Here is a 23,965-nt window from a genome sequence, read left to right on the forward strand (position 1 = left end):
CATTTGCAACAAACCGGGGGACAGTAACCTGGTAAGAGTAATATTTCATATTGATAAATTAAGCGTAATTGTTTTTTGATAAAGAGATATTTAAAAAAATTTAATTGCTTTTTTAATTAATTATTTAAATTAAGGTTAATAATTTATTAAAGAGCAGATTAATTTTATAAATTAACGATTATTTATGAAAAAAAAATAAAATAAATATGATTGAACGTAAGTCTTCCGAAACCTTATAAGTTTCAATGACACATGACCTTTTAAGATTGTTACTTAACAGGAAAAAAAAGAGAAGAAAGAATTTACTAAGAATTTATTCTATCATAAAATAGCGCTCACACCTAACAATAAATAATAATTAAGTGTTTCATTACTAATTTATATGATTTTATATCTTTTATATACGATTACAACAATAAAAAGTGAAATGTAATTAAGTAAAGTGCAAATATTTTAAATAATTAAAAGTTACTATTAATCTGATTTGTTCATCATAGTTATTATTATGAAATTCACGGAGTAAATTCGTTTTTTTATATAAAAATGAATATAAATGAATAAAGTTTAAAATAATATTTGATGAAGAATAATCGTAGATAAAAAACATGAGCAGTCGTTGACTAGAATCACGTGGAATTTATATTGAATAAAAAGTGTTGATCAAAACCTCTAGTTGTTCAGCATAATCGAGTAATTACTCTTGCAATGTAAAAGCAATTGCGCAGCAAGACGACTCTTTGATCAGTCTGAGTAGTCTTTCTGATAACATTTGCGTTAAGTTGTAGCTATAAATTTTACCGTTTAATCATTAAAAAGCCTATTTAAATTTTATCCGATAGTTTTTATTTTTTTTTTTTTTTTATTTCAGCAAAAAATCTTCAGTATGTTTACTGTTGCATTTATCCGTTTGATACCAACTAATTATTATTTACATGATAAATAAAAGTTTAATAACATATTGTTTTGAATATAATAACATAAATTGTTATAAATTAAAAAAAAAAAATAACGTCTTTATTAGTTTACCTAAAAAATTAAAAATTTTTATTTTTTAATTACCGTTTGCGAAAAATAAATTACAATGTAAATAAAACGTTTATTGATAAACAAAAGTTAGCTGTGTGGTAAGCACCCGGAAATATTTATATACTTAAATTGGCTAAAGTTCAACGAATAAGTATTTAACTCTTTTCTATTTAAAGAAAATTTCTATAACATCTTATTATTATACTACCCTCTAAAATATAAGAGTTATTTGTACTCCGTACTCTTGATTTTACAAGACTATAAATTCACATGTGCTCGTTTTACATTTTAAGAAATCACGCACATGCGAATTGTATAAATAAAACTATTTAAAATAATAAATTCCACGTGAATTCAATGATCAAGGTCTCAATGTTAAATAATTAATTGTTGATTAAAATACGCAAATAAAAAAATATTAAAAAAACTTTTAACGTATAAAATAGTCTTACTACACATCTCGTGATGTTTGTCTTATCTCTTTATCTTTTGCAAGGTCAAATGTTTCCATAATGCCTTTATTTATTTAGTTTATTTTTATTATCCGATCGATCCTACTGTCAAATAAATAATAAAAATTATGATAAAAAATAAATTTATGTAATAATTAACATTTAGTCGCACACTTGACTCTGCCGGAAATGAATAAACTGTACAACACTAGTGAAAGAATGTTTATGAATGGAAATAAGAGGCAACTTGTGGTCGTTAAATTTGATGCTGATAACATTGAAAGTCTTTCATTTAAAGTTTTAATAAAAAAATATGAATACATAATTGTTTATTTATTTTTGAATAAATAAATGGGCTTTTTATTACTTAAGAGACCGTAAAAAGACATTAAAATGTCATAAAAATTATGGGAATTATTTGAGTTCATTTTACTCACGCACCCCAGGATCAATAGACACGTTATAGTGCAACAGTATGTAAGGTCACTCATAAATTGCATCAACATTCATATATCCTAGCATGTACATCTACCACGATAAGGGAATAGTATTTAGTAGATAAAAAAATAAATAGTAAAAATACTTATTTATATTTTTAAGCCTCTGATTATAGTAATCAGTTTAATTGGTAGTTAATTGTAGGTTTTAAATCGTCAAACTAACGAGTTAACGGTTTATGGTTGAATATTTTTCAATTAAAATACTATAATTTTATCATGTAAATACAAGTAAATTTTTTTTTTGTACAAAATCTAAAAACTTATTACTTAATACGTCAAAGCTAGTTTGAACATTGATGTGTGTTAATTTAGTAGTGAAATAATTCACGCAATAACACTACGAATTGGCAAAAGTCGTGATAAAACAAATTAAGTTAATGGTTGATAGATCAACGACCCGTTTCCTGCTTTTAACTCGTGTAAAGATTGGACTTTAACGCTCGTCATCACATGTACTATACTCTACTTGGATCAATTTGTACCAAAAGTATAACGCATGGATAAAAATATATTCAGCCTTTACTCTGTACACTTATTATGCTTATTACTCAATTAACAAATCTGTCTGGTCAGCCGCAATCACTTCCATCTCTCGTATACATATAAATACAGTACACTCGTAATCTACTTGGTATATATTAACTCAATGGGATTATTGCGGTACTAAATTGTCTAACAATTTAAGCCACACGTGACAACACTAATCATTATTTAGTTAACATTGAGTTAAATACTTTCAGCTCTACTTTGTTTGTTATTCCCGATTGTATTTTTAAAATCTAATTAAAATTGTCAATTAATTATGCTTTTATGAGTTATTTATTTATATGTAAATAGTTTATTGAATTTTAATTTTAATTATATTTAAATATAATAAATTAATTACAAATAAAATATATTCAATTATCTTTTACCAGCTTTTTTTCTTCCTTTGCCTTTACCTTTACCGCGGCGTTGCTGCTCTCGTTCTCTTTTCTTTTCTTTTATTTTACGTTGTTTCATAATTTGTTCAGGTCTCTTCAATTCATCTTTTACCCTCATTTTTTCTTTTACTTTTCTATTGTGTCTTGCCCAGTGAGTGTTTGGAGTTGTTTTTACTAAGAAAAAAAAGTATATTTATTAATTAATTGATAAAACTTTCACTGACGAGTATTATTAAATTAACAAACTTTTATTAATTACCATAAACTTTTTTTAATTTTATTTAATTAGCAAACTTACATTTTTTCATATGCTCCGGTTCTTCATCATCATCATCATCATTATCTCGACTATCAATTTTAGATTTATCTTTCCATTGTTGATAACGATTTGACTTAAAGGAAGCTGAGATCCAGGCGCCTGACTCCGTACGAATTTTCCCCACCTTTGAAGTCTATAAAATTAAAAAAATTATCAAGTATTAATAATTTATAAACTGTAACTACTTAACATAATCAATAATAAAAAATTTATGATTCAAATATTTGCATACATTATTAACGGTAACCATTTTTTTCTTTTTTCTATCCCATTTTTTCATTTGTTTCTGTTGTCGAAATGCGTCTTCATTATCACCAGTCAAGTCCATTTGTTCTCGCTCGGCTGAAGTTGCAAAATTATTCACAGCAAGTCTAAGAATATTTAAATAAATTATACAAAGAACTAGAACATTACTAAAAAAAATAATAAGCTAGTAAGTTGAAAATAAAAAGCTTACCCGTCTTCAGTGTGTTTATCTGGAGCGGAATAAGGAATATAAAATTCTTCATCCCGAACTCCTCGTTTCTTTTTCTTGGGTTCTCTGTATAAATCATCAATTTTTCTTTTCTTGGGTTTAACAACTTCTTTAAATGCTTCATTAATTTCATCATTGGTACTTGTCACAAGTTTTGATTCTTGTTTCGTACTATTTATAATTTTTAATGTATTTTCTTTTCTTTCAGCTTGTTTTGATTTAAATTTTGTTATTAAATCATTATGAAATGCACGTTTTGTTATCATTACTTTGTAATCAGTTGAAGATGGCTTCTTGCATACTTCAAATACAGTCTGCAATACAAAATAATATTTATTTTATAATTTAATAAATTATTATTTTAATTTACAAGTAATTAAAAAACAAAAAAAAATAATTACCCCTCGTGGTCTGTAACTTTTCATTTGTGTCAATAAATCATCAATTTTTGGTGCCATGTCCGCGAATTCAGAATGTACACCAGCATTTGCAATATCCAACTCTTTAACTCTTTTTACACTGGCCGTTGATGCTGCTGGTCTTGAACGAATGTATTGCTGATAACCATTTTTAGCTACATTTTGCATATTTTGCTGTTTAAAATTAATAAAGTTATTATTTAAATCTACAAGAGTAAATTTTTATATTTTGCGGCCCTTTGATTGAAACTTACTGTTGGGTCTTGTAAAATAAATAAACAAATGAATTATTAAACTTACAAGATCAGTATTGTTATCATGCCAAGTAATTAATTCAGCGAGTTCCTGCTCGATCATAGATTGCGGCAATTTACCAATAGCACCTTCGATACTTTTTTCAGTTGATTGCTGTGGCACTATGTTAAAAGGTGAACCTAAGAAGAGATGTAAATCCAAAAGATATGCATATTCATCGTTAGAAACTATGTTGTATGCTGTTCCAGTTCGTCCAGCTCGAGCACAACGTCCTAAAAAACAAATTAACGAAATTATTTATACAGTAAATTTTTGTAACAAAAAATAAACATGAAAAAATTTAACTACTTACCAACTCGATGTACAAAAAGCTTACTCTTGGCTGGAAAATTAAAATTGATTACATTATCTAAATGTGGAATATCAATTCCTCGAGCTGCTACATCTGTTACAACCAAAACTTTAGCAACTTTAGCTTGAAATTTAGCAGCATTTATTTTACGTGCTGTGGCATCTAAATTTGAGTAAATAAAAGTATTTGTAATATTAGCATGGTCTAATATCTGTAAGCAAATAAAAATTATTTAATAAATATTACATTAATTTATTTTATAAAAATATAATCATAATAATAAATCTTTACCATATGAATATATTCAACGTGATGCATGGTGGCAGCAAATACGATTGTCTGTGAATCTTTTTTAATTACATATTTAAGTAAACATAACAAAACAGCTAATTTTTCTTCGGGTCTACAAGTTATAAACGATAGTTTCAATTCATTTGGTAATTTACTCTCAACATCAAGACGTATAAGAACTGGATCACTAAGACCAGCTTTTGCAAACTCAACTAAAACTTTAGGAAGAGTTGCTGAGAAAAGTAATGTTTGACGTGATTCCGGTAATCGATTAGCTATTTCATTTATTTGTTCTCCCCATCCCATTTCAAATAATCTAATTTAAATAAAAAAAATATTATAAACTAAACAGTATTTGAATGAGAAATTATTGCAACGGTCTAATTAGCAAATTGTCAATCTTAATATTTTCTAATAGATGACTGTGCAATTTTGCATACCGACTTGGACATCAACGCAGTATATGAGTACCCTCGAATCAATTATTTAGCAAATTTAAGACAAGTTAATGACATTTTGTTGTTCTACAAGGTAATCAACGGATAGATTGACTCTCCAGAAATACTTGAACGCTTTGAATTTATCTGCCCCAAAACGGGTCTACGGCATAGCCGGCTGCTAAATACTATAAAATCCTCCAAAAACTATGCCCGTTTTGGGCCTATCAACAGAATATCTAATTCAGTCAATGCTATTTGCTCGGATGTCAACTTCTTAGATTGTCCCTACCCATTCTCCTGAACGTTTGTCAAAAAGCTGGTACTGGACTACAACGACTAACCACGAACCCTTCCATGTGCAATCTTTTGTCTTCATTATTTATATATCTCTGTTACAAAGTAATAGTCAGAAAAAATATTATTTGAGTAACCTAGACAAAAACATTATACATATACTAGATATGAAATTGATTTTTATATGAAAACAAAATTTTTAAATTACTTTTTTTGACATAAATGGAGGATTTTCTGTAATGGAGTTAGATAATTTGCTAATTAGAACGTCTATTGTTAATTTAATTAATATAAATCTACCTATCAGCTTCGTCGTATACAACATATTCAATATTATCCAACTTGAGATCCATCTCAATGCAAATATGAAGAAAACGTCCAGGTGTTGCAACAATAATATCTGGACTACTGTGAATACTTTCAAACTGATCCTCCATACTGTCACCACCCAATACAACAGAAGCTTTTAAATCCGTATATTTAGCAAGTTCTTTTATAAATTTTAACGTTTGCAATGCTAATTCACGTGTTGGTGATAAAATCAATGCCCTGGCACCAACTTTAGCTTGTCTTGTTTTTAATTTTTCAAACATTGGAATTAAGAAACAGGCTGTTTTTCCACTACCTGTCCTCGCCATGGCAACTACATCTCGTCCTTCTAATGCCAATGGAATGGTCTAGACATAAAAAAAATTAAAATAATTATTTATAAAACAAAAGTAAATTGTAAATAAATAAATAAGTAAATTACTTTTCTTTGAATCGGCGTGGGAAGTTTATAACCTCTTTTAGTGATACCTTTCAGAACATTATCACTCAATCCCATGCATTGAAAACCACCACCTTTTTTAGATTTATTTTTTAATGGTACATTATTATAGCCATCATCACTGTCGACTTCATTTGGATCACCAAATCCAATTATTTGAGTATCTTCCATTGTTTAATAACAATTATTTTAAAATCTACTTGATGGAAAATTTTATTGGTTAGAAAAAAAATACTGATTGCACGTGGACATCAGAACCAGACCCAGAGCCAAGCAAGTCAAATCCAGTTTCCAGTCACTAGTCAGTCAGATATTGGCTGAAAGTCGAAACAAGTTTAGTTTAAATTTATCAGATATACCAACATATAAAAATTACCAATACATTCACATAATTTTTATTATGTTTTTTCAATACTCTATAGTTTCTGTCAAGTTAAAATATTTACGTGTAACGCCTGTCGCTATTGGCTGAAATTAATTTCTCTACCTCTCCCAACAAAAAACTCAAGCTAATAATAATAATAATTCTGTCTGTATCCTGTTAATATATTTTTATTAAATAAAAAAAAAATAAACGATCCGGACGAATATCCTTTCTCCTCATACATTTAATTATCAAAATTATTATTATTATTATTATTTAAAAAAAGAATTCATATATATTTCAGAAGATAAATTTATTCCTTTAGTAATCTTATTTATTTTTTTTTAATCTTTAAAGATATATAACAACAAGACAAGGAGAGGAGTGACGACACACAAAAGACGGCCTTGCGCGGTGTATAATTTGCAAAATCACATGCATTTAAACTTTCTATCGACATTTAAAATGTCTCATACAATAATAATTATTTAACTCTTTTTTTCAGATCTCTCTTTCATAAATTATAAATTCATATTTTGAAAATTTCCAAGATCTAAAAATAATAATGAACAAATAAATAATTTTTTTTTATTCGGATTGGGAGATCGGGACAAGAATAGCCACGAGAGATTTTGATTAGTGAGCCGGCTGCCGTCTATTGATCGGTGGAAAGATAATTATTATTTCTTTTAAAAACTTATTATTATGGTTAATTTATTTAAAAACTATTAAATTTAAGTAAAACTGTCTGTGTAACAATTAAACAAACAAATAAAATATGAATTAAATGTATAAATAGTGTTATATAAAATAAATGTTGTAAATAAAATTCAAATTTGGCGCGTGAATCCTTGAAAGTGGGCCGGTGGACCCCGTAGCGCGTTGTTGTGATCTAACATGGCGGAGAGTAGTGTTGTGGCTGTTGAGTGTCTACGTCAATTTTAGAATAAATATCTGTGAGCTGGGAAGGCATTAATGACGATGCCCAACGCTTGTGTGTTACCTATAATAAATTTAAAATTCATAAAACGCTAAATTAATAAGAGGTTATAATTGTGAGTGTAATTATTATTGATAAATATATTTTTACTGTACCGCGAGACCGCTCTCTCATCGGTTGGATATTTATCGTACACAGCGGTGCGCAAGAGTATATAAATTCATCATCATTTTTTAGTGTGGGGGTTATTTTCTTTCGCCCGTAGGATATTATTTAATGTTAATTAAATATTTATTAACACACAATATACTATTAAAATAATGATAATTTTTAAATAAATAACCATAATTAACAATAATATAATTATTATTTTCCGCAAATAAATTTTATGGAGTATAATTTCTAATTATTATCATCTTATGTGTTGTATGTGATTGTGTGGCATCTTACGATCGAGAGCGGGCTTATGCAACAAGGCTGCATAAATATACAAACCATTGTAAACAAAATATTAACTCGGATATACACATAAATATTTATTTTTTATTAATCAATTTATAAATTTATTTATTTAAAGGAAAAAAAACAATATACTTATATTTAAATATTATAAATGATATTAATTAAAGATAGTTTTTGTTGGTTTTATAATATATGATATATGATTAATTATTATTTTTGAGAGACTAACGGACATTGTGAGATGCACGTTTGATCAACGACAATCACCGGTTATAAGTAGTGTGTTAAGTACCGTTACTCAAAACTACTCTGCGAGAGCTCCTGCTACGTACGATCGGCTAAAAAAAAATAATATAATACGCGGACACGCTCTTGTTTTAAAATCAACCTGGCAACGTCAAGTGTACTTACGTCTGTTTGCGAATGCAACAACGGTTGTCAGCTGTCAAGAGAAAAAAAAAATTTAGTCAGTGTTATTGGGTGACTGTGACGACACTGAGTACTCAATGATAATATTAGGTTTACTTGAATGTCGTGACAAAATAACATTATCATCATTGTCATTAATATTTGGATCATATAAAAATGCCATTCACATAATAATTGAAACTACAAAGACAAAATAGTAGTGTATATTTTATTAATAATAATTTTGAAAAAAAGAAAAAACAAAAAAAATACTTTACTAACGATAATAAATAATGATCCTTCTTTATCATGTTTGCTGTGCTAGTAAATTCTTATAAATAATTTCGAGAGAAAAAACATTTTTTAATTTTTTAAATTATAAATATATATTAAAATTTTTTTTTGTCTGTTTGATGTAATAGAATTATTTGTATAGATAAATAAATTGAAGACAAAGTGCAAGACGAATTGTACTGAAAGAAAAAAAAAAAACAATTAAAGTAACAGTGATTGTAGGAAAGAGGTTAAAGGCATGCTAGTTAGTAAACGATAAGACAAAACATTAAGTGTGACAATTAACGTGCAAAATGACTGACACAAGAAGACGAGTGAAGCTTTATGCTTTGAATGCTGATAGACAATGGGATGATCGTGGTACTGGACATGTATCTTCATCTTATGTTGAGAGACTTAAAGGGATCTCATTATTGGTCAGAGCTGAGAGTGATGGTTCTGTTTTATTAGAAAGTAAAATACAACCAGATACTGCATATCAAAAACAACAGGTTTGATTTTATATATTTTTTTTTTTTTATTATTTTTATAACAACAATTTAATAATATTATTTTACAATAATATTATTTGAATTTTAAATTTTAGGATACCCTGATTGTATGGTCGGAAGGAGACAATTTTGATCTTGCTCTCAGTTTTCAAGAGAAAGCAGGTTGTGATGAAATATGGGAAAAAATATGCCAAGTTCAAGGCAAAGATCCATCAGTCGAAATTACCCAAGATATCGTTGAAGAGTCAGAAGATGAACGATTTGATGATATGTCTGATTCGGCACCACCGATTGAATTACCACCATGTGAATTAAGCCGCCTTGAAGACATAAATGAACTTATTGGTAATTGTTTATCAACACCAGTACGAAAAGAAAAATTAGCAATGGCAATTGAATCCGAGGGTTATATTAAAAAATTATTAAATTTATTTCATACATGTGAAGATCTTGAAAATATTGAAGGTTTACATCACTTGTATGATATATTTAAAAATATATTCCTGTTGAATAAAAATGCCCTATTTGAAGTAATGTTCAGTGAGGATGTTATTTTTGATGTGGTGGGTTGTTTGGAGTACGAACCTTCATTACCACAACCAAAGAGACATCGAGAGTATTTACGTCAATTGGCAAGATTTAAACAAGCAATTCCTATAACAAATGCTGAATTATTAGCTAAAATTCATCAAACCTATCGTGTCCAGTATATACAGGATGTAGTTTTACCAACACCAAGTGTATTTGAGGACAATATGCTCAGCACACTAAGTAGCTTTATATTTTTCAATAAAGTTGAAATAGTTACTTTAATACAAGACGATGAAAGGTTTTTAACTGAACTATTTCGACAATTAACCGATGAGTCGACTTCAATATGTAAACGACGTGATTTAGTTTTATTTCTAAAGGAATTTTGTAATTTTTCACAGAATCTTCAGCCACAAGGCAAAGAAGCATTTTATCGAACACTAACGGCACTTGGTATTTTACCAGCACTTGAAATAACATTAGCAATAAATGATGCCCAAACTAAAACAGCCAGTATTGATATACTGACATATATTGTTGAATATTCACCTAGTGTTGTTAGAGATTATACATTACAACAAATAAATAATACTGAGCAAGATCAGATGTTAATAAATGTTATTGTAGCTCAACTTGTTGGTGATACAGATCCAGAATTAGGTGGTGCTGTACAACTTGCTGGTGTTTTACGTTTATTACTCGACCCTGAAAATATGTTGGCTTCTGTCAATAAATCTGAGAAGACTGACTTTCTAAATTATTTCTATAAAAACAGTATCGTAACATTGATTGAACCATTATTAGCAAATACTATTGGTGATAAACCAGTACGTGAAGATTATCGCACAGTACAATTATTAGGATTGATTCTTGAATTGTTATCATTTTGTGTTGAACATCACATGTATCAAATTAAAAATTGCATTTTAAACAAAGATTTATTACGAAGAATATTAATTCTCATGAAATCAACGCATACATTTTTAGTGCTATGTGCATTGAGGTTTATGCGTAAAATAATTGCATTAAAAGATGAATTTTATAATAGATATATCATAAAGGGTAATTTATTTGCACCTGTATTTGATGCGTTCGTAAGAAATAATGGTAGATACAATCTATTGGATTCAGCTATACTCGAAATGTTCGAATTTATTAAATTGGTAACTATTCATTTTTTATTCATTAATTAATTTATTATTAGACAATGATAATAATTATTGTTACTCTTTTTTTTTTTTTACAGGAGGATATCAAATCACTGTGTTCACATGTTGTTGAAAATTTCTCCAAAGAATTAGAAGCAATTGACTACGTACAAACATTTAAGGCATTAAAATCAAGGTATGAACAGCATCAGGATAAACTTAAGGATCGTGATCGAGCTACTCTCGAGAGGTATGTTGATAATCAACTACCGCAGGATCAGATAGACTCGGACATTATTATCACGAGATAATACATATCTATATATGTATTATCATAATATATGAATTTTTATGATTGTTTTTTTTTTTTTTTGTTTTTTATTAAAATAGTGTACCATCGATTTTACGCAACAGTCGGTATAGACGAGACCAAAGGCAGCTAGATGAGGACGAGGAAATGTGGTTTAATGAAGAGGAAGATTTTGATGAAGGTGAAGCTGTTGTTCCAGCTGCTGCTGCTGATCTTGTACCACCGGCGTCTGCTAAAAAACAACCACCAAGTCCTAATTCAGCACCCAATCCTATTCCTGCTGATTCTAAAACCCAACAGCAGACTGTGTTAAATAACAACACTGCCAATAATACCTCGGCAACGCAGCAATCTCAAGTTAACAGTAGTAGTCCCACGGGGAATGAATCTTCGATCTCATCTGGAATTATGACCAGCTCCACGGACGATTGTGAAAAAGCTGGTGCGACAGTTTTTAAAAAGGTAGAAATTAGTTATTAATATTTTTTTTAATTTATCTTTTTATTTTGTTGATAAAAAATTTTTTTTATTAATAATGGTTTTGTTTTTTTTTTAATTTATATGTTACAGGGATTAGTAGATTATGAAGGTGATTCTGATGAGGATGATGAAGATCCAGAATTAAATCCTTCACCTAAAAGACAGCGTCTCGCATAGTAAATAAATAAACATCAAGAGGAATAATAGTGCTAAGACTAATGATCGCCGTCGCTGTTCTTCCCTCTGATAGGTTTATACTCAAATTGATTTTAGATTATTTTGATCTACTTTGTTTATATACAGTCAATAACAATTAGATCATAATTTAATTATCTTAATTATGTATCTATATAAAGATACATGAGTTTAATTCCATAAGGGGGGAAAATATATTTTTTAACTTTCGTGCATCGTGGACATTGACACAACTGTCTGTGCTAATTTCTTGTACAGTTTAAAAACAAAAGGAGCAGCCATACAAGAGAATTTAAAGGATAATTATAATATTAATAATAATCATGAAAATAATAATAATATTAGATCAAGAAGAAAAAAAAGTGAAGAAGATAAATATTGCAAATAAGAATAATTAAATTAAGAATTATTAACGCGGATGAAGTTAAAGTAGCGTTGATTATAAATTTGTAAAACTTTGAATTTTTTTTTTTTCTTAATAATAATTAAGAATTTATTACAAAATCGCTTATTGTACGACTATGTTGTGTAAAGATATAGTAAATTTCAACATAAAAATATCATTATTTTATTTCAGTGGTTTAGTATATTCCCATTTATTTAAAGTAAAGTCATTTTTTTAAAACTAAATAAATTCATTATAAATGCGTGGACAATTAATTATTATCGTAATAAGTTGCTATTATAACAAATAGCTGATACTTTTTATTCGATACATATTTTTTATGAATATTAGTACCAAAACAATATTATACAAGATTGTGCAAATTCTTACTTTTTTTTTTTTTTTTTTTATGTATGTAAAATTAAATTTGGTAGAAAATTATTTATTAACTTCTGCGGTAGCTTGATTCATTAAAAAAAAAAATATATATATATATATATATATATATATATATATATATATATATATATATATATATATATATATATATATATATATATATATATATAAGTAAGTTTTATAATTGAGTGATGAATTAGTACAAATTATAATTATATAGAGTTATAAAATCAACTGCCAAAAAATTAAAGCGGTCACATTTTTTCATTTCTCTTCGGCTAATGATTTCGTTCTCCAATATAATTCAATTACAATTATAATTTTATTCATCACTCTTAAATCCGTCAATTATAAAATTACATAATTTTTTTTTGTTTTTTTTTTTTTAATTAAATTAAATTCAATGAATTGCACCGTCATACCAATCGAATACTTTCGCGTTAACTGGACTATTGTGATAAGATATCGATATTTTTTTTCTTTATTCTTTCAAATTTGTTTTTATTATTATTATTATTATTGTTGTTATTTTTTTTTTTTATTAATTTATATTTTTAAATGAAGACCAAGCCGCTGCTCCACTGTTTAAAATAAACTTTTTCTAAATTAATACAATACAAAAACAATTGTAAGTTAGTGTACAGGTTTTTACTGGTTTATTATCCATAAAGATTATAAATATATTAAATATATATATACATACACAGACATATACATAATTCAATGTCACAGCCACAGCCAGAACAAACACGTTGGACTTTTTTTACAGCGCTGACTGTGAAATATAATTTATAATAATTAAAAGTTAAATAATAATGATAATTAAAGTATAAACTTTATAATTACAATATGTACATACAATTCGTGCAACCCGATCTGATAAAAATTTGTAACAAATCGATAACGAATAATTATATATAATTGAAAATAAAGTTTAACGAACACACACATATTGACATAAAAATAACTCTTCAACGTATTTTACTGAAAAGATATTGACTAATTATTTTTAAATTTTAAAAAGACACTATATCATTGGTACGGTAAATTTATAATAATATAGTTAATATGTAAAGTACAAGGCGAATTTATAAATAAACTTTTTAACTTTAAAATTAAATATTTTAAAAATTAATTATTTCATCGTAATAAAAATGATTATTGTTAATTTTTATTAAATTGAAATTATTAATTAATAGATATTTAAGTTTAAAGATAAAAAGTTATTTAAGCATCACGTAAATAATTTTAAAATATATAAATAATTAAAAGTGTTTATATAAAATCTAATTGGATTAATTGACTCATTTTTTTTTATATAAATGCTCATAATTATTCATATCTTCAGTAATGATGAATAAGTAAAATGCGATGGAGTATTTTCGTGTAGATATATATATATATATATATATATATATATATATATATATATATATAAGTAAGTTCATATATATATATATATATATGATGCAAAATGATTCAGACTCTGTTGCGATTTACAATTAAGCATAATTGGAAATAATAAATATCTGACGTGCGTAAATATGCAAAAAAAAAAAAAACATTTTATTAAATAACAATAAAATCCATGTACATGTCAAAATGAATTTTATTTTTGTAAATAATTACAAAGATTTTTTAACTACACAAAACTTAAAATAGTATCATAAGTTCATTTTGTAAAAAGGATCTCACTCACTTAAGGTAATGTTCTACAAGGCCTAAAATTTATTTTGGGCATTTGCATACGGAAAAAAATAATAATAAAATAATTAAGATAAAAATTTAGATTTTTGATAACCATGAAAGTGATCAAAACAGACTTCTGAAACATTTTGTATACAATACCGACCCATTGATCACTATAGATTTTACAAATGTTACATCGATATAATTATAATATTAATTATAACAAAAATAACATTACGTACAGGATTATCTTATTATCATACTTAAATATTCGGTGTTTTATATTTTATTATAATAAGTCACATTACTTTATCTGGATTATATTTTTTGTTATTTTTTTTTATTTTTAACAAACATGCAGTATACAGAAATTTTTTATAGAAGAAAAATAAACAATTCGTGACCTTTGTATACAACCCAACTATATAAAATTATCGAGAGTACATCAAGTGGCGATAGGACCATAAAGTTAAATTGAAAAAAAAAAATAATAATAATAATAATAATTATAATAATAATAATAATACTAATATTAAAATAATAAAAAAATATCTTGCATTTTATTTTTACAAAATTCATAGAAGCAACGAGAATTCGTAGACAAATTGAAAATAATAATAATAATTATTATAAGAAATAAAAAAAAATTTAATCTGTTGATTATAAAACTGAAATGATAAATTAAAATTTTACGTTAAAGTAAAGTTAAGCAGAATTATTATTATTTTTATTTATAATAAATATTTGCTTAATCATTAATTTTTGTCTATTATAACAGCGTGAGATTGTAAATAATTGATCAAGTTCAAATGAACATTTTTAGTAGTTTGGTAAGATAATAATAAAATAAACAATTAATAATAAATTTAAATAATTAAGTAACAATTAAAATTAATAATAAAAAAAAAAAAGAAAACAAAGTAATAAATGAATGAATTCAATTGATACAAATGAAATGTGGATCATTTTATGATAATGATCTAATGCTCTCCATAAATTTGGCAATGAAATATAGAGAGTAATATGATGAATGCGTGTTATATAATGAGTAAAAGTGTGATGTAGAAGTGCGAGGAAATATTTAATTGAATAAATTTAAATTTAGAAGAAATTTTGACTACCGTGAGTGAATACCAATAACTTATTGTTTGATTATTAATATTGTTTATATTAAATCTATAGTTAAAAAAGGTTTTAAATAAATTTTATTGCCTGACAACTTCAGCTCTGAGACGTGCTGCCAGAGCTTTTCGAACTTGAAGAGATGGACCAGCTGCTTGCGGATTTTCCAAATCTTGTTTACCTTGCATCGTTGCTTCCGCAACATTTCTAGCTGAACTTGGACGTGCTTTTGTCATCTCTAATCGCTGATTTCTAGCTTGTTTTTTCAGTGCTACTAATTTATCTCTTCGTGCTTTTAAATAACCCTCTCTTTTTTTTATATCTTCTTGGTTTTCTTCTTTTGTTTCTTGTTTCTATAATTCAAACAAAATTATAATAGTCTAATTAATTATTCCCAAAAAAAAAAAAAAAGTAAATTCATCTTATAAATTAAAAAGAAATACATTTTCTTCTGGAAGATCCAGCTTTTCATCTTCTTCTTTAGGTATTGGAGCAAGTGGCGTTAGAATTTTAGATGGTTTCAATGATGGTAATTTGTCAAGCTCCGAACAAGATTCAATTGGACGCTGGACTAATTCTTCTGGTTCAGCTGGCGGATCTGGTAATTGTGCTGATGCTCTTATCGTTTCTTCCAACACAGCTCGTTCATTTTGATATTGATTGTATAAAATTTCATGTGCCTTTTCAAGATCTGCTTCTGTCTCTACTAGATTATCATCATCTTCTTCGGACTCTTTAATTTTTTTACTAAAATAGAATTATAAATTTATAAAATTAAAATAAAAATAATAATTAATAATGAAAAATAATAAAAATATTAAATATACTTCAGTATTTCTTCCATAGCAAGGTCTTCATCAGGAATACCTTCAGTATTGTAAGTCAATGATGCTGGTGTAAGTCCAAATTTTTGTTCCAACATTTCAAGTGTTTGTAATTGCAACTCCAAATTCTTTTGTATCATCATTCGTTTAAATATTTCATACTCATTTGCTGCCCAAATTTGTTCGAATAGAGACTTTAATCAATAAATAAAATTAAATTTAATGATAAGTTTTATTTATCTTATTAATTTATTAAATAAAATAACGGTTACCTGCTGAAAATGAATAGGCATTCGCGTTTGTTTATTAACTGTGCATGCATGTTCAAATTGTTCTGGTGTAATTCCCATATCTTCCATATAACAGCCCAATAATAAATCAACCAAATTTTTATACTCTTGATAAACTTCATGATACTCTTGACTATCCTGTAAGTCTGCTTCAAAAACTATCAACAGATTTCAGCTTAAAATACTTATTTGTTAAATTTGAAATAATTTGTTACTAAAAAAATTTCTTACTGAGAGATCTTTCTTCAATAAATGTTAAAAGAGGTGCTGACCATATTGGACCTTGAAGAAATCCTACCAATGAATCAAAAACCCAACCACTGTCTTCATGAGCCATCATTAACAATAAATATTTTTTTTTTTTTTTTTTTTTTTTTTACTTTTGTTAAGAATACGAATTAGAACGTTTGAAAGTGAGTCGTAGAATTAAAAAAATAGAACGCAAGTTTGTCAATTCCTTGCTGATGAAGGTGTTACCATAGCAACATTATTCAAAACATTTACTTGACTATACATTTGACAATTATCATCTATTTTATATGAAATTTATTTATAGTGCGTTAAATTAATTCACATTATTTCAAACACTTGTTCAATAAAATAATGGATAATTTTTTACAATAAATAAAATAAGTGTGATTGTAGCAGGCATCAGACAAATTTAAAATTATAAATGAATAGAGTAAATAACTAAAAAAATAATATTTATAAAAAATGCACTTATTAATTTTAAAATTTTTTAAATGTACATTTTTTAAAATGATATTTTATTAATTATTTATTCTATTTATTTATAATTTTAAAACCGTCTGATGTCTGCTACGACCACACTTATTAAATATAATTTTAAAATGATTTTAAAGTTAGTTGACGTCTAATAATTTTTTGATTTTTTTAATAACGATCATTTATAAAAAAAGAAATATTTAAAAAAATTACACCATTAAACTTTTAAATTTTCTACACGTGCATTTTTTTTGCCATGGATTTCTTGAAAAATAAATCCGAAAACTTTCAATTGTCTGCTAACTTTAGAATCATAATTTTAAATTAATATTTAATTCTGAACAATTACTGAAGACTTTGAAAATGTATTTTCATTATTATTAATAATTGATTTTTTTTTAAATATAATAATAATAATAGTTAGTGATATTGGAAAAAAACCATTTATTTTATACTTATTAATTCTAGTGAAAATCAATATTTAAATTAATATAGAAAATAGATATTAAGAATTACTTTTAAACCATCACATTATATCATATAGCTTAGATTACAATTGAATAAATTATGTTTCTTCCCGCCAGTAAATTGTGACAATCAATAAGCGCATGTTCAGGAAATGTATGATAACGCTATTTATGTATTTAATATCAAGCCGGCATATTTATTTTGTTGTTCTTAGTATTTTATAATAAGACAGTAAAATAATAAATAAAATAATTAAAAATGTCTAAAGTGGCATCACGCCTAAAAAAAACAAAAAAACTTATGGACAAAATTGACCATAGTTCTAAATTACGAACAAATATACCAGCTGGTTTAGCATCACCAAGTCCACCTCTAGGTTCACAACTTGGACAGGTTAGTTTTTTCTACAAATTTTATATAAATGTTTAATTTAATAATTGATTAAATTTTATTATTTCAGAGGAATGTAAATATTGCTAATTTTGTTAAAGACTTTAATGAAAAAACCGCACATATTAAACAAGGCATACCAATACCATGTAGAGTTAAAGTATTACCTGATAGAACTTATGATCTCGTGATGCATTTACCTCCAACAGGGTATTATCTAATGCAAGCTGCTGGAATTCAAAGAGGTGCTATGAATTCAGGTAAAAAATATTTATTTATTCATTTAATTTTATTGTTATATTTATTTATTTGTAAATTAAGGTGTCACATTGTTTTAGTTCTAGTACAGAAGATTAGATTGATAGTAAAAGTACTAGAGAACCGAAAATGGTTTTATTACTCAATAAAAAAATTCAGTATTAGTAGATAACAATTTTCAAAAATGAATACGAAAGCTTTTTTAAATTCTTAGGGCCAGTTTTTCAAACCGGGATTATTTTTATGTCTGGGTTTTAATTAACATTGCTAGTATATCACATCTATACATTAATAATATATAAATATACCAGCAATAACAATTTAAACCCAGATTAAAAATAAACCCGGTTTGAAAAGCTGGCCGTTAATATGCATTTTTCCATTAATTTTGTTCAAATATTCAAAAACTTGAAATTTATAAATAATTAATCACATTACTTTATTATATTTAGTCTCTATCATTTTTTTAAAAATAATTATTTAAACTATATATTTATGAAGTATCAATGTATATATTTATAGCTAATTCTGTACCAAAAGGACGTTACCCACATTTAGAAAAGTTTATAAGCCCTGAAAATTAAAAAAAAATACAACAGCTGAAATAATATAAAAGTATTTAATTTATAATCAAATCAAGTTTATAGACATAAATTATTAAAAATCAATTTTATTACAAAAACAATTTTTTTTTAAGTTGTGGCATTATGACAAGTTGCTCCAAAATTTTTCTATGCACAGACAACTCTATAGCATTTATCCGCCTAAAACATGTATATCGTAAAATAAAACTATCCTTGAATTGATTACTCTAAAACATCTATATCCAGAACTACTCTTCTCAAACTCAAGCTTTACTCCGAAACTTCTCATCAATGACAAGACTATCCGAAATAACACTATTCATTATTAACAGCTAAAAAATCATCGATAACTGAAAAAACGAGAATTTCCATTGTAACTAACATGTTTACTCAGTTCACGATGATTTTCTAGTTAAATCAATAATGAATAGTGTTCTTTCGGATAGTCTTGTCATTGATCAGAAGTTTCGGAGTAAAGGTTGAATTTGAGAAGAATTGTTCTGGATAGAGATGTTTTTAAGTAATCAATTTAAAGGAAGTTTTATTTTACGATAGACATGTTTTAGGTGGAGAAATACTAGAGAGTTGTCTGTGCATAAAGAGGTTTTGGAGCGACTTGTCATAACGTCTAAATTGTGGGTTTCAGTCTTTTATACTTAAATTATCAAAATTATATGATACCATGATAATCTTTTAAATGATGGCAATAATTTTACATTTTTGAATGGAAATTCATCACATACAATTTCATATTTGATTGAAAAACACAAAAAAAGTAATTCTCTGTGTGCTTAATTTTAGCAAACGAAATTGCTGGTAAAATAACATTGAAACATCTTTATGAAATAGCCAAAATAAAATCTCAGGATCCACCATTATCTTTGCTTACTCTGCCACAAATAACGCAAATGTTCGTTAATATTGCAAGAACAATAGGTATTAAAATTGTCCGTGACTTAGATCCTGAAGAGTATGGTCAATTTTTGAAAGAACGAGAAGTTATTGTTGCTGAGCAAAAGAAAGCACTGCAGGAAGCCAAAGAAGCTAAAATGTTGCGAACGGCTTAGTTCATTGAACTGTTTATAGTGCATAGAATATATATTTAACTGTAATCTATTATTTTAATTAAATGCTGAATTTTATTTCTACCTTTTATCAACTAAAATAAAGTTATTGTTTCAATGAAATTTATACTTATTTCTTAACCCTAATCGGTTGAACATGGGTCATTGGTGTCCAAATATTCTACTGTAAACAGTTTACATGCCTCGGAATTTTGATGAAAATTTTTATTGAAAAAGGAATTTTCAAGGCTGGCAACAGCTCTATCGCATAGTTAGAAGTCCAAAAAAGACCTACGAATTTGTTCAGATTTTTCCTTACAGAACAACATAATTAAATAAGCGGCGGTCGCTAATGACCCATGTTCAACGTTTACGAGCACTGAAAACAACGACACCGGATTAGGGTTAATTATTATAAGTGAGGATAAGGTTCAAAAGGGATTAAATAAATCATAAAAGATAAATTTTTTATTGAGAAAGGTTTTATTCAATAATTTTAGAGATTTTTCATTTTTTATACTCAACAATTTATTCATAAAGTTTTATTACTAAAAAATATTTATTATTTAAATGTTGAGTATTTTTGTTTTAGTGTACGAAGCTGAAAGTATAAATTTTCATTAATTCATACTCAATGTCACAGCCAGTATGAGTTTAAATTGTTTAATAATTATCATATATTTAAATCAGTATTTAACTGATTAAAATTTTTATTTCTTTAACTTTTGAAAAATTATTTAAGTTAATTGTTTGTTTGTGTTCAGTTTTAAGTATTTTATTTTTTTATCTCATGAAGTATCTTATTAGTGTAATAATGATTTCATGAATAATGACAATTTAAATGAGAATATTTTTGTTTTTTATAAAGTTTAAGTTGAAAATTTTTTTAATAAATGTATAATTATTTTAATATAGAAATTTAATTAGCATTAGAACTTTTAATCTTTAATGTTGAGATTAAATAAAAAAAAATTGAACATATCTACTATATTAATGATAATTGTATAGGGTGATTTTAAAAGATTTTTTTTATTCGGATCAATTGAGAGTTTGAATTGAGAATAATTATTTAATTAGATAAAAAAAATTATTAGTACGTATTATTATCAAGTTCTAAGTGCTAATGTAAATCAATTACTCTGTAGTATTTCCATCACTCGTTAGTCTTTACACTTTAAAAGCTAATCAGTCTAGTATTTGCAGTCTTCTGAATAAAACTATTTACGAGTCACTAAAAAAAAAATCATAATATTTTAGGGGAAATTTACGTTTGAAAAAAGAGAATTTACTTTTGATTATGGAGATAATCTTAAAAAAAAAAAAAGTTATAGTTCATTTGTAAATTTCAAAGTCGAAATAATTATCACATTTTAAATTATTAGACAAAGGTAAAGTCCCACGATGTAGTCAGGTCTCGCCTGGTCTCAAATCCCACGCCGCTGTTGAGTCCCACGCCGCAGTCAGATGTAGTTCCAGGTCCCACGCCGCCGTCAGATTTAAATCCCACGCTGTAGTTGGTTCTAGTCAAGTTCCCACGTTGCTGTCTTGGTAAAGTTATATATTATAACAGTCGTGTCTTAGTTGAATTACAGTCTGATATCGTCAATGTTTTAAAAATTTTCGTCTGTTAGAGTTATTTCCCAAGACAGTTTAATATTTTCATATTTTAAATATTTTTATTATTTTGCTGATAATTAATTTTAATATTGCACGACTCATGATGCGGAGCATCAGAGTGTGCTTTACGATCGAAAAATTTTTTCCGCCTTACTTCGGCAACTATTACGTTTGTTTCTTTATGATTAGTTATAATAATAATTGATGATGTTTATCATGTTTTAAAATTTTTAAATATCCTAAATTTATTTACGGATCAAAATATTCGCGTGATTGTCAAGTTGTCTAAGTCAAGTCAATATAGTAATGATAAGTTTTTATTTCAATTTCTATCAAGTTTTAATTACGGTTATTACTTTAATGTATGAGGCAAGGTGATATTTAGCAATTAATGTTTGGTGATTTACGACAGTAATTTAAAGTCCGCGAAGTAGCTTTCATTATAATTTTAATTTATTCATCGATGTTATTTGATTATTTGATGTTTTGTATGACCATAATCCGGAGTATGTAAACTATCTTTCATGGTGATTATTATAAATTCATCAATATCGCTTACTGTTTTATATCGTAATAATCCAAAGAACGCGAACCAGCCTTCATAATAATTTAAATTTGTTCAACGATATTATTTGGTGTTTTGTATGACGATAATCCGAAGTACGTAGCTATCTTTCATGGTGGTTTTTATAAATTTATCAATATCGTTTACTGTTTTATACCGCAATAATCCAAAGAACGCGAACCAGTCTTCATAATAATTTTAGTTACTTCATCGATATAATTTGATGTTTTGTATGACCATAATCCGAAGTACGCAAATTATCTTTCATGATGATTTTTAGAAATTTATCGATATCGTTTCCTATTTCATATTGCAATAATCCAAAAAACGCGACCAGCCTTCATGATAATTTCAATTATTCATCGATATTGATTAGTGCTTTATATGAAAATTATCCAAGATACGCGAACTAGCCTTGATTTGTTTTAGAAATGGTGAATGAAGAGAATTAGTTGGCAAGATGACCACAATCATCTTCAGTAACAATGTATACAATGATGAATATGTTTGAGTGTCGGTAATACTAATGAAATTCGAAGAAATACCAAAATAAATTGTGTAAAATGGTGCTAAAACTTTTGGAGCGCTATTTTGATTGAGTTAAGAAGAAAAGGAACCACGAAACAAAAGCGGTGAACTAAATATCTGGATCGTATGACAAACATTTGTGTTAAAAGAAAATGACCGGATTCTTTTTAGTTGCAAACGAACGGAAGTATTGGCAATTATGTGTAGTTAGGCTAGTGTATAATTTTCGGCTCTGATTGAGTCACGTCGCAAATTTTATGGTTACGGGTCTTCTAGTACTCTAATCAAGTTAATAAAAATTAACACTTGGTTTATGTTAAATATTAATTGTCGCGATAAAAAAATTTGTAAAGATTCTCGATCCCACGACGACCCGCGGCGAAGTCCTCTTCATCTTGACATGTCCCTCGAAGTCCCACGATGTTTACGGTTCACAGCATCCGTCCGGGAAGCCCAATCCTCTTCTACGATGTCTTCTTTCTTCTGCGCTGGCCTAAAAAAACCCCCCAAACCCCATATTTCCTATTCTTTTTTTTTTTATTTTTTTTTTCTACTGAATTTTTTTTTTTAACCTTTTCTTTTTGTTTTTTTTTTTTTTAATTGTATTTTTTTTTACCTTTTCTTTTTTATTAATTTTTTTCTTTTACTTTTTTTTTTATTTTATTTATTTATTATTTTTTTTTTTTTACTTATTTTTTTGTACCTTTTTTTATTAATTTCTATTTTATCTTTTTTTTTATTTTCTATTTTTTATTATTGTGATTTCTATTTTTTTTTTTTTTTTTTTTTTTTTTTTTTTTTAATTCTATTTTATTAACTTTTTTTTATTTTCTATTTTTTATTATTTTGATTTTTATTTTCTTTTTTTTTTTTTTTCATGTTTTTTCATTTTTTTTTTTTTTTCATTTTTTTTTTTCA

At 26.6% G+C, this 23,965-nt stretch overlaps 4 protein-coding genes across 7 annotated transcripts; 2 read left to right on the plus strand and 2 right to left on the minus strand.

Annotated features, from left to right (window-relative positions):
- Positions 1–2,740: 2,740 nt before the first annotated feature.
- On the minus strand, positions 2,741–9,085 carry LOC103575532 (ATP-dependent RNA helicase DDX54). 2 transcript variants are annotated; one of them, XM_008555363.3, is made up of 11 exons: positions 8,693–9,085; positions 6,498–6,832; positions 6,047–6,423; positions 5,013–5,328; positions 4,722–4,932; positions 4,415–4,641; positions 4,097–4,288; positions 3,678–4,009; positions 3,453–3,591; positions 3,200–3,353; positions 2,741–3,075 (listed from the first exon to the last, which is right to left on the minus strand). In XM_008555363.3, the coding sequence occupies exons 2-11, from the start codon at positions 6,684–6,686 to the stop codon at positions 2,882–2,884; spliced, it is 2,331 nt and encodes a 776-aa protein (XP_008553585.1). In that variant the 5' UTR covers positions 6,687–6,832; positions 8,693–9,085; the 3' UTR covers positions 2,741–2,881. The 2 variants fall into 2 exon arrangements, with proteins under 2 accessions (XP_008553585.1, XP_008553584.1); XM_008555362.3 differs by lacking the exon at positions 8,693–9,085 and adding an exon at positions 6,892–6,984.
- On the plus strand, positions 7,546–12,897 carry LOC103575530 (serine/threonine-protein phosphatase 4 regulatory subunit 3). Of its 3 annotated transcripts, none has more exons than XM_008555359.3 (6): positions 7,546–7,934; positions 9,112–9,474; positions 9,570–11,168; positions 11,252–11,403; positions 11,544–11,925; positions 12,034–12,897. In XM_008555359.3, the coding sequence occupies exons 2-6, from the start codon at positions 9,277–9,279 to the stop codon at positions 12,118–12,120; spliced, it is 2,418 nt and encodes an 805-aa protein (XP_008553581.1). In that variant the 5' UTR covers positions 7,546–7,934; positions 9,112–9,276; the 3' UTR covers positions 12,121–12,897. The 3 variants fall into 3 exon arrangements, with proteins under 3 accessions (XP_008553581.1, XP_008553582.1, XP_014299822.1); XM_008555360.3 differs by having other exon boundaries at positions 9,126–9,474; XM_014444336.2 differs by having other exon boundaries at positions 7,547–7,934; positions 11,252–11,349.
- A 1,493-nt stretch (positions 12,898–14,390) lies between these two features.
- Positions 14,391–17,187, minus strand: LOC103575533 (cilia- and flagella-associated protein 36). The gene is made up of 5 exons (XM_008555364.3): positions 17,079–17,187; positions 16,830–17,005; positions 16,561–16,751; positions 16,177–16,480; positions 14,391–16,086 (listed from the first exon to the last, which is right to left on the minus strand). Exons 1-5 carry the CDS (start codon positions 17,185–17,187, stop codon positions 15,817–15,819), a joined length of 1,050 nt encoding a protein of 349 aa, XP_008553586.1. The 3' UTR covers positions 14,391–15,816.
- Positions 17,188–18,196: 1,009 nt separating this feature from the next.
- LOC103575534 (39S ribosomal protein L11, mitochondrial) lies at positions 18,197–23,518 on the plus strand. The gene is made up of 3 exons (XM_008555365.3): positions 18,197–18,434; positions 18,502–18,691; positions 20,075–23,518. Exons 1-3 carry the CDS (start codon positions 18,300–18,302, stop codon positions 20,338–20,340), a joined length of 591 nt encoding a protein of 196 aa, XP_008553587.1. The 5' UTR covers positions 18,197–18,299; the 3' UTR covers positions 20,341–23,518.
- Positions 23,519–23,965: the final 447 nt, after the last annotated feature.

Source organism: Microplitis demolitor, chromosome 8 (genome assembly GCF_026212275.2).
Source record: "Microplitis demolitor isolate Queensland-Clemson2020A chromosome 8, iyMicDemo2.1a, whole genome shotgun sequence".
NCBI lineage: Eukaryota > Metazoa > Arthropoda > Insecta > Hymenoptera > Braconidae > Microplitis > Microplitis demolitor.

Excerpts from the sequence above, each read along its gene's own strand:
- LOC103575532 (XM_008555363.3), bottom strand. The coding sequence starts at position 6,686 with ATGGAAGATACTCAAATAATTGGATTTGGTGATCCAAATGAAGTCGAC. Across the intron at positions 4,010-4,096 it reads AAAGTTACAGACCACGAGGG|ACTGTATTTGAAGTATGCAA; the intron begins GTAATTATTTTT and ends TTTGTATTGCAG. Across the intron at positions 3,076-3,199 it reads ACCGGAGCATATGAAAAAAT|TAAAAACAACTCCAAACACT; the intron begins GTAAGTTTGCTA and ends TTTTTTTCTTAG.
- LOC103575534 (XM_008555365.3), top strand. The coding sequence starts at position 18,300 with ATGTCTAAAGTGGCATCACGCCTAAAAAAAACAAAAAAACTTATGGAC. Across the intron at positions 18,435-18,501 it reads TAGGTTCACAACTTGGACAG|AGGAATGTAAATATTGCTAA; the intron begins GTTAGTTTTTTC and ends TTATTATTTCAG. Across the intron at positions 18,692-20,074 it reads AAGAGGTGCTATGAATTCAG|CAAACGAAATTGCTGGTAAA; the intron begins GTAAAAAATATT and ends GCTTAATTTTAG.
- LOC103575533 (XM_008555364.3), bottom strand. The coding sequence starts at position 17,187 with ATGATGGCTCATGAAGACAGTGGTTGGGTTTTTGATTCATTGGTAGGA. Across the intron at positions 17,006-17,078 it reads TATTGAAGAAAGATCTCTCA|TTTTTGAAGCAGACTTACAG; the intron begins GTAAGAAATTTT and ends ATCTGTTGATAG. Across the intron at positions 16,752-16,829 it reads TGCCTATTCATTTTCAGCAG|TCTCTATTCGAACAAATTTG; the intron begins GTAACCGTTATT and ends TATTGATTAAAG.
- LOC103575530 (XM_008555359.3), top strand. The coding sequence starts at position 9,277 with ATGACTGACACAAGAAGACGAGTGAAGCTTTATGCTTTGAATGCTGAT. Across the intron at positions 11,404-11,543 it reads GATCGAGCTACTCTCGAGAG|TGTACCATCGATTTTACGCA; the intron begins GTATGTTGATAA and ends TTATTAAAATAG. Across the intron at positions 11,926-12,033 it reads GTGCGACAGTTTTTAAAAAG|GGATTAGTAGATTATGAAGG; the intron begins GTAGAAATTAGT and ends TATATGTTACAG.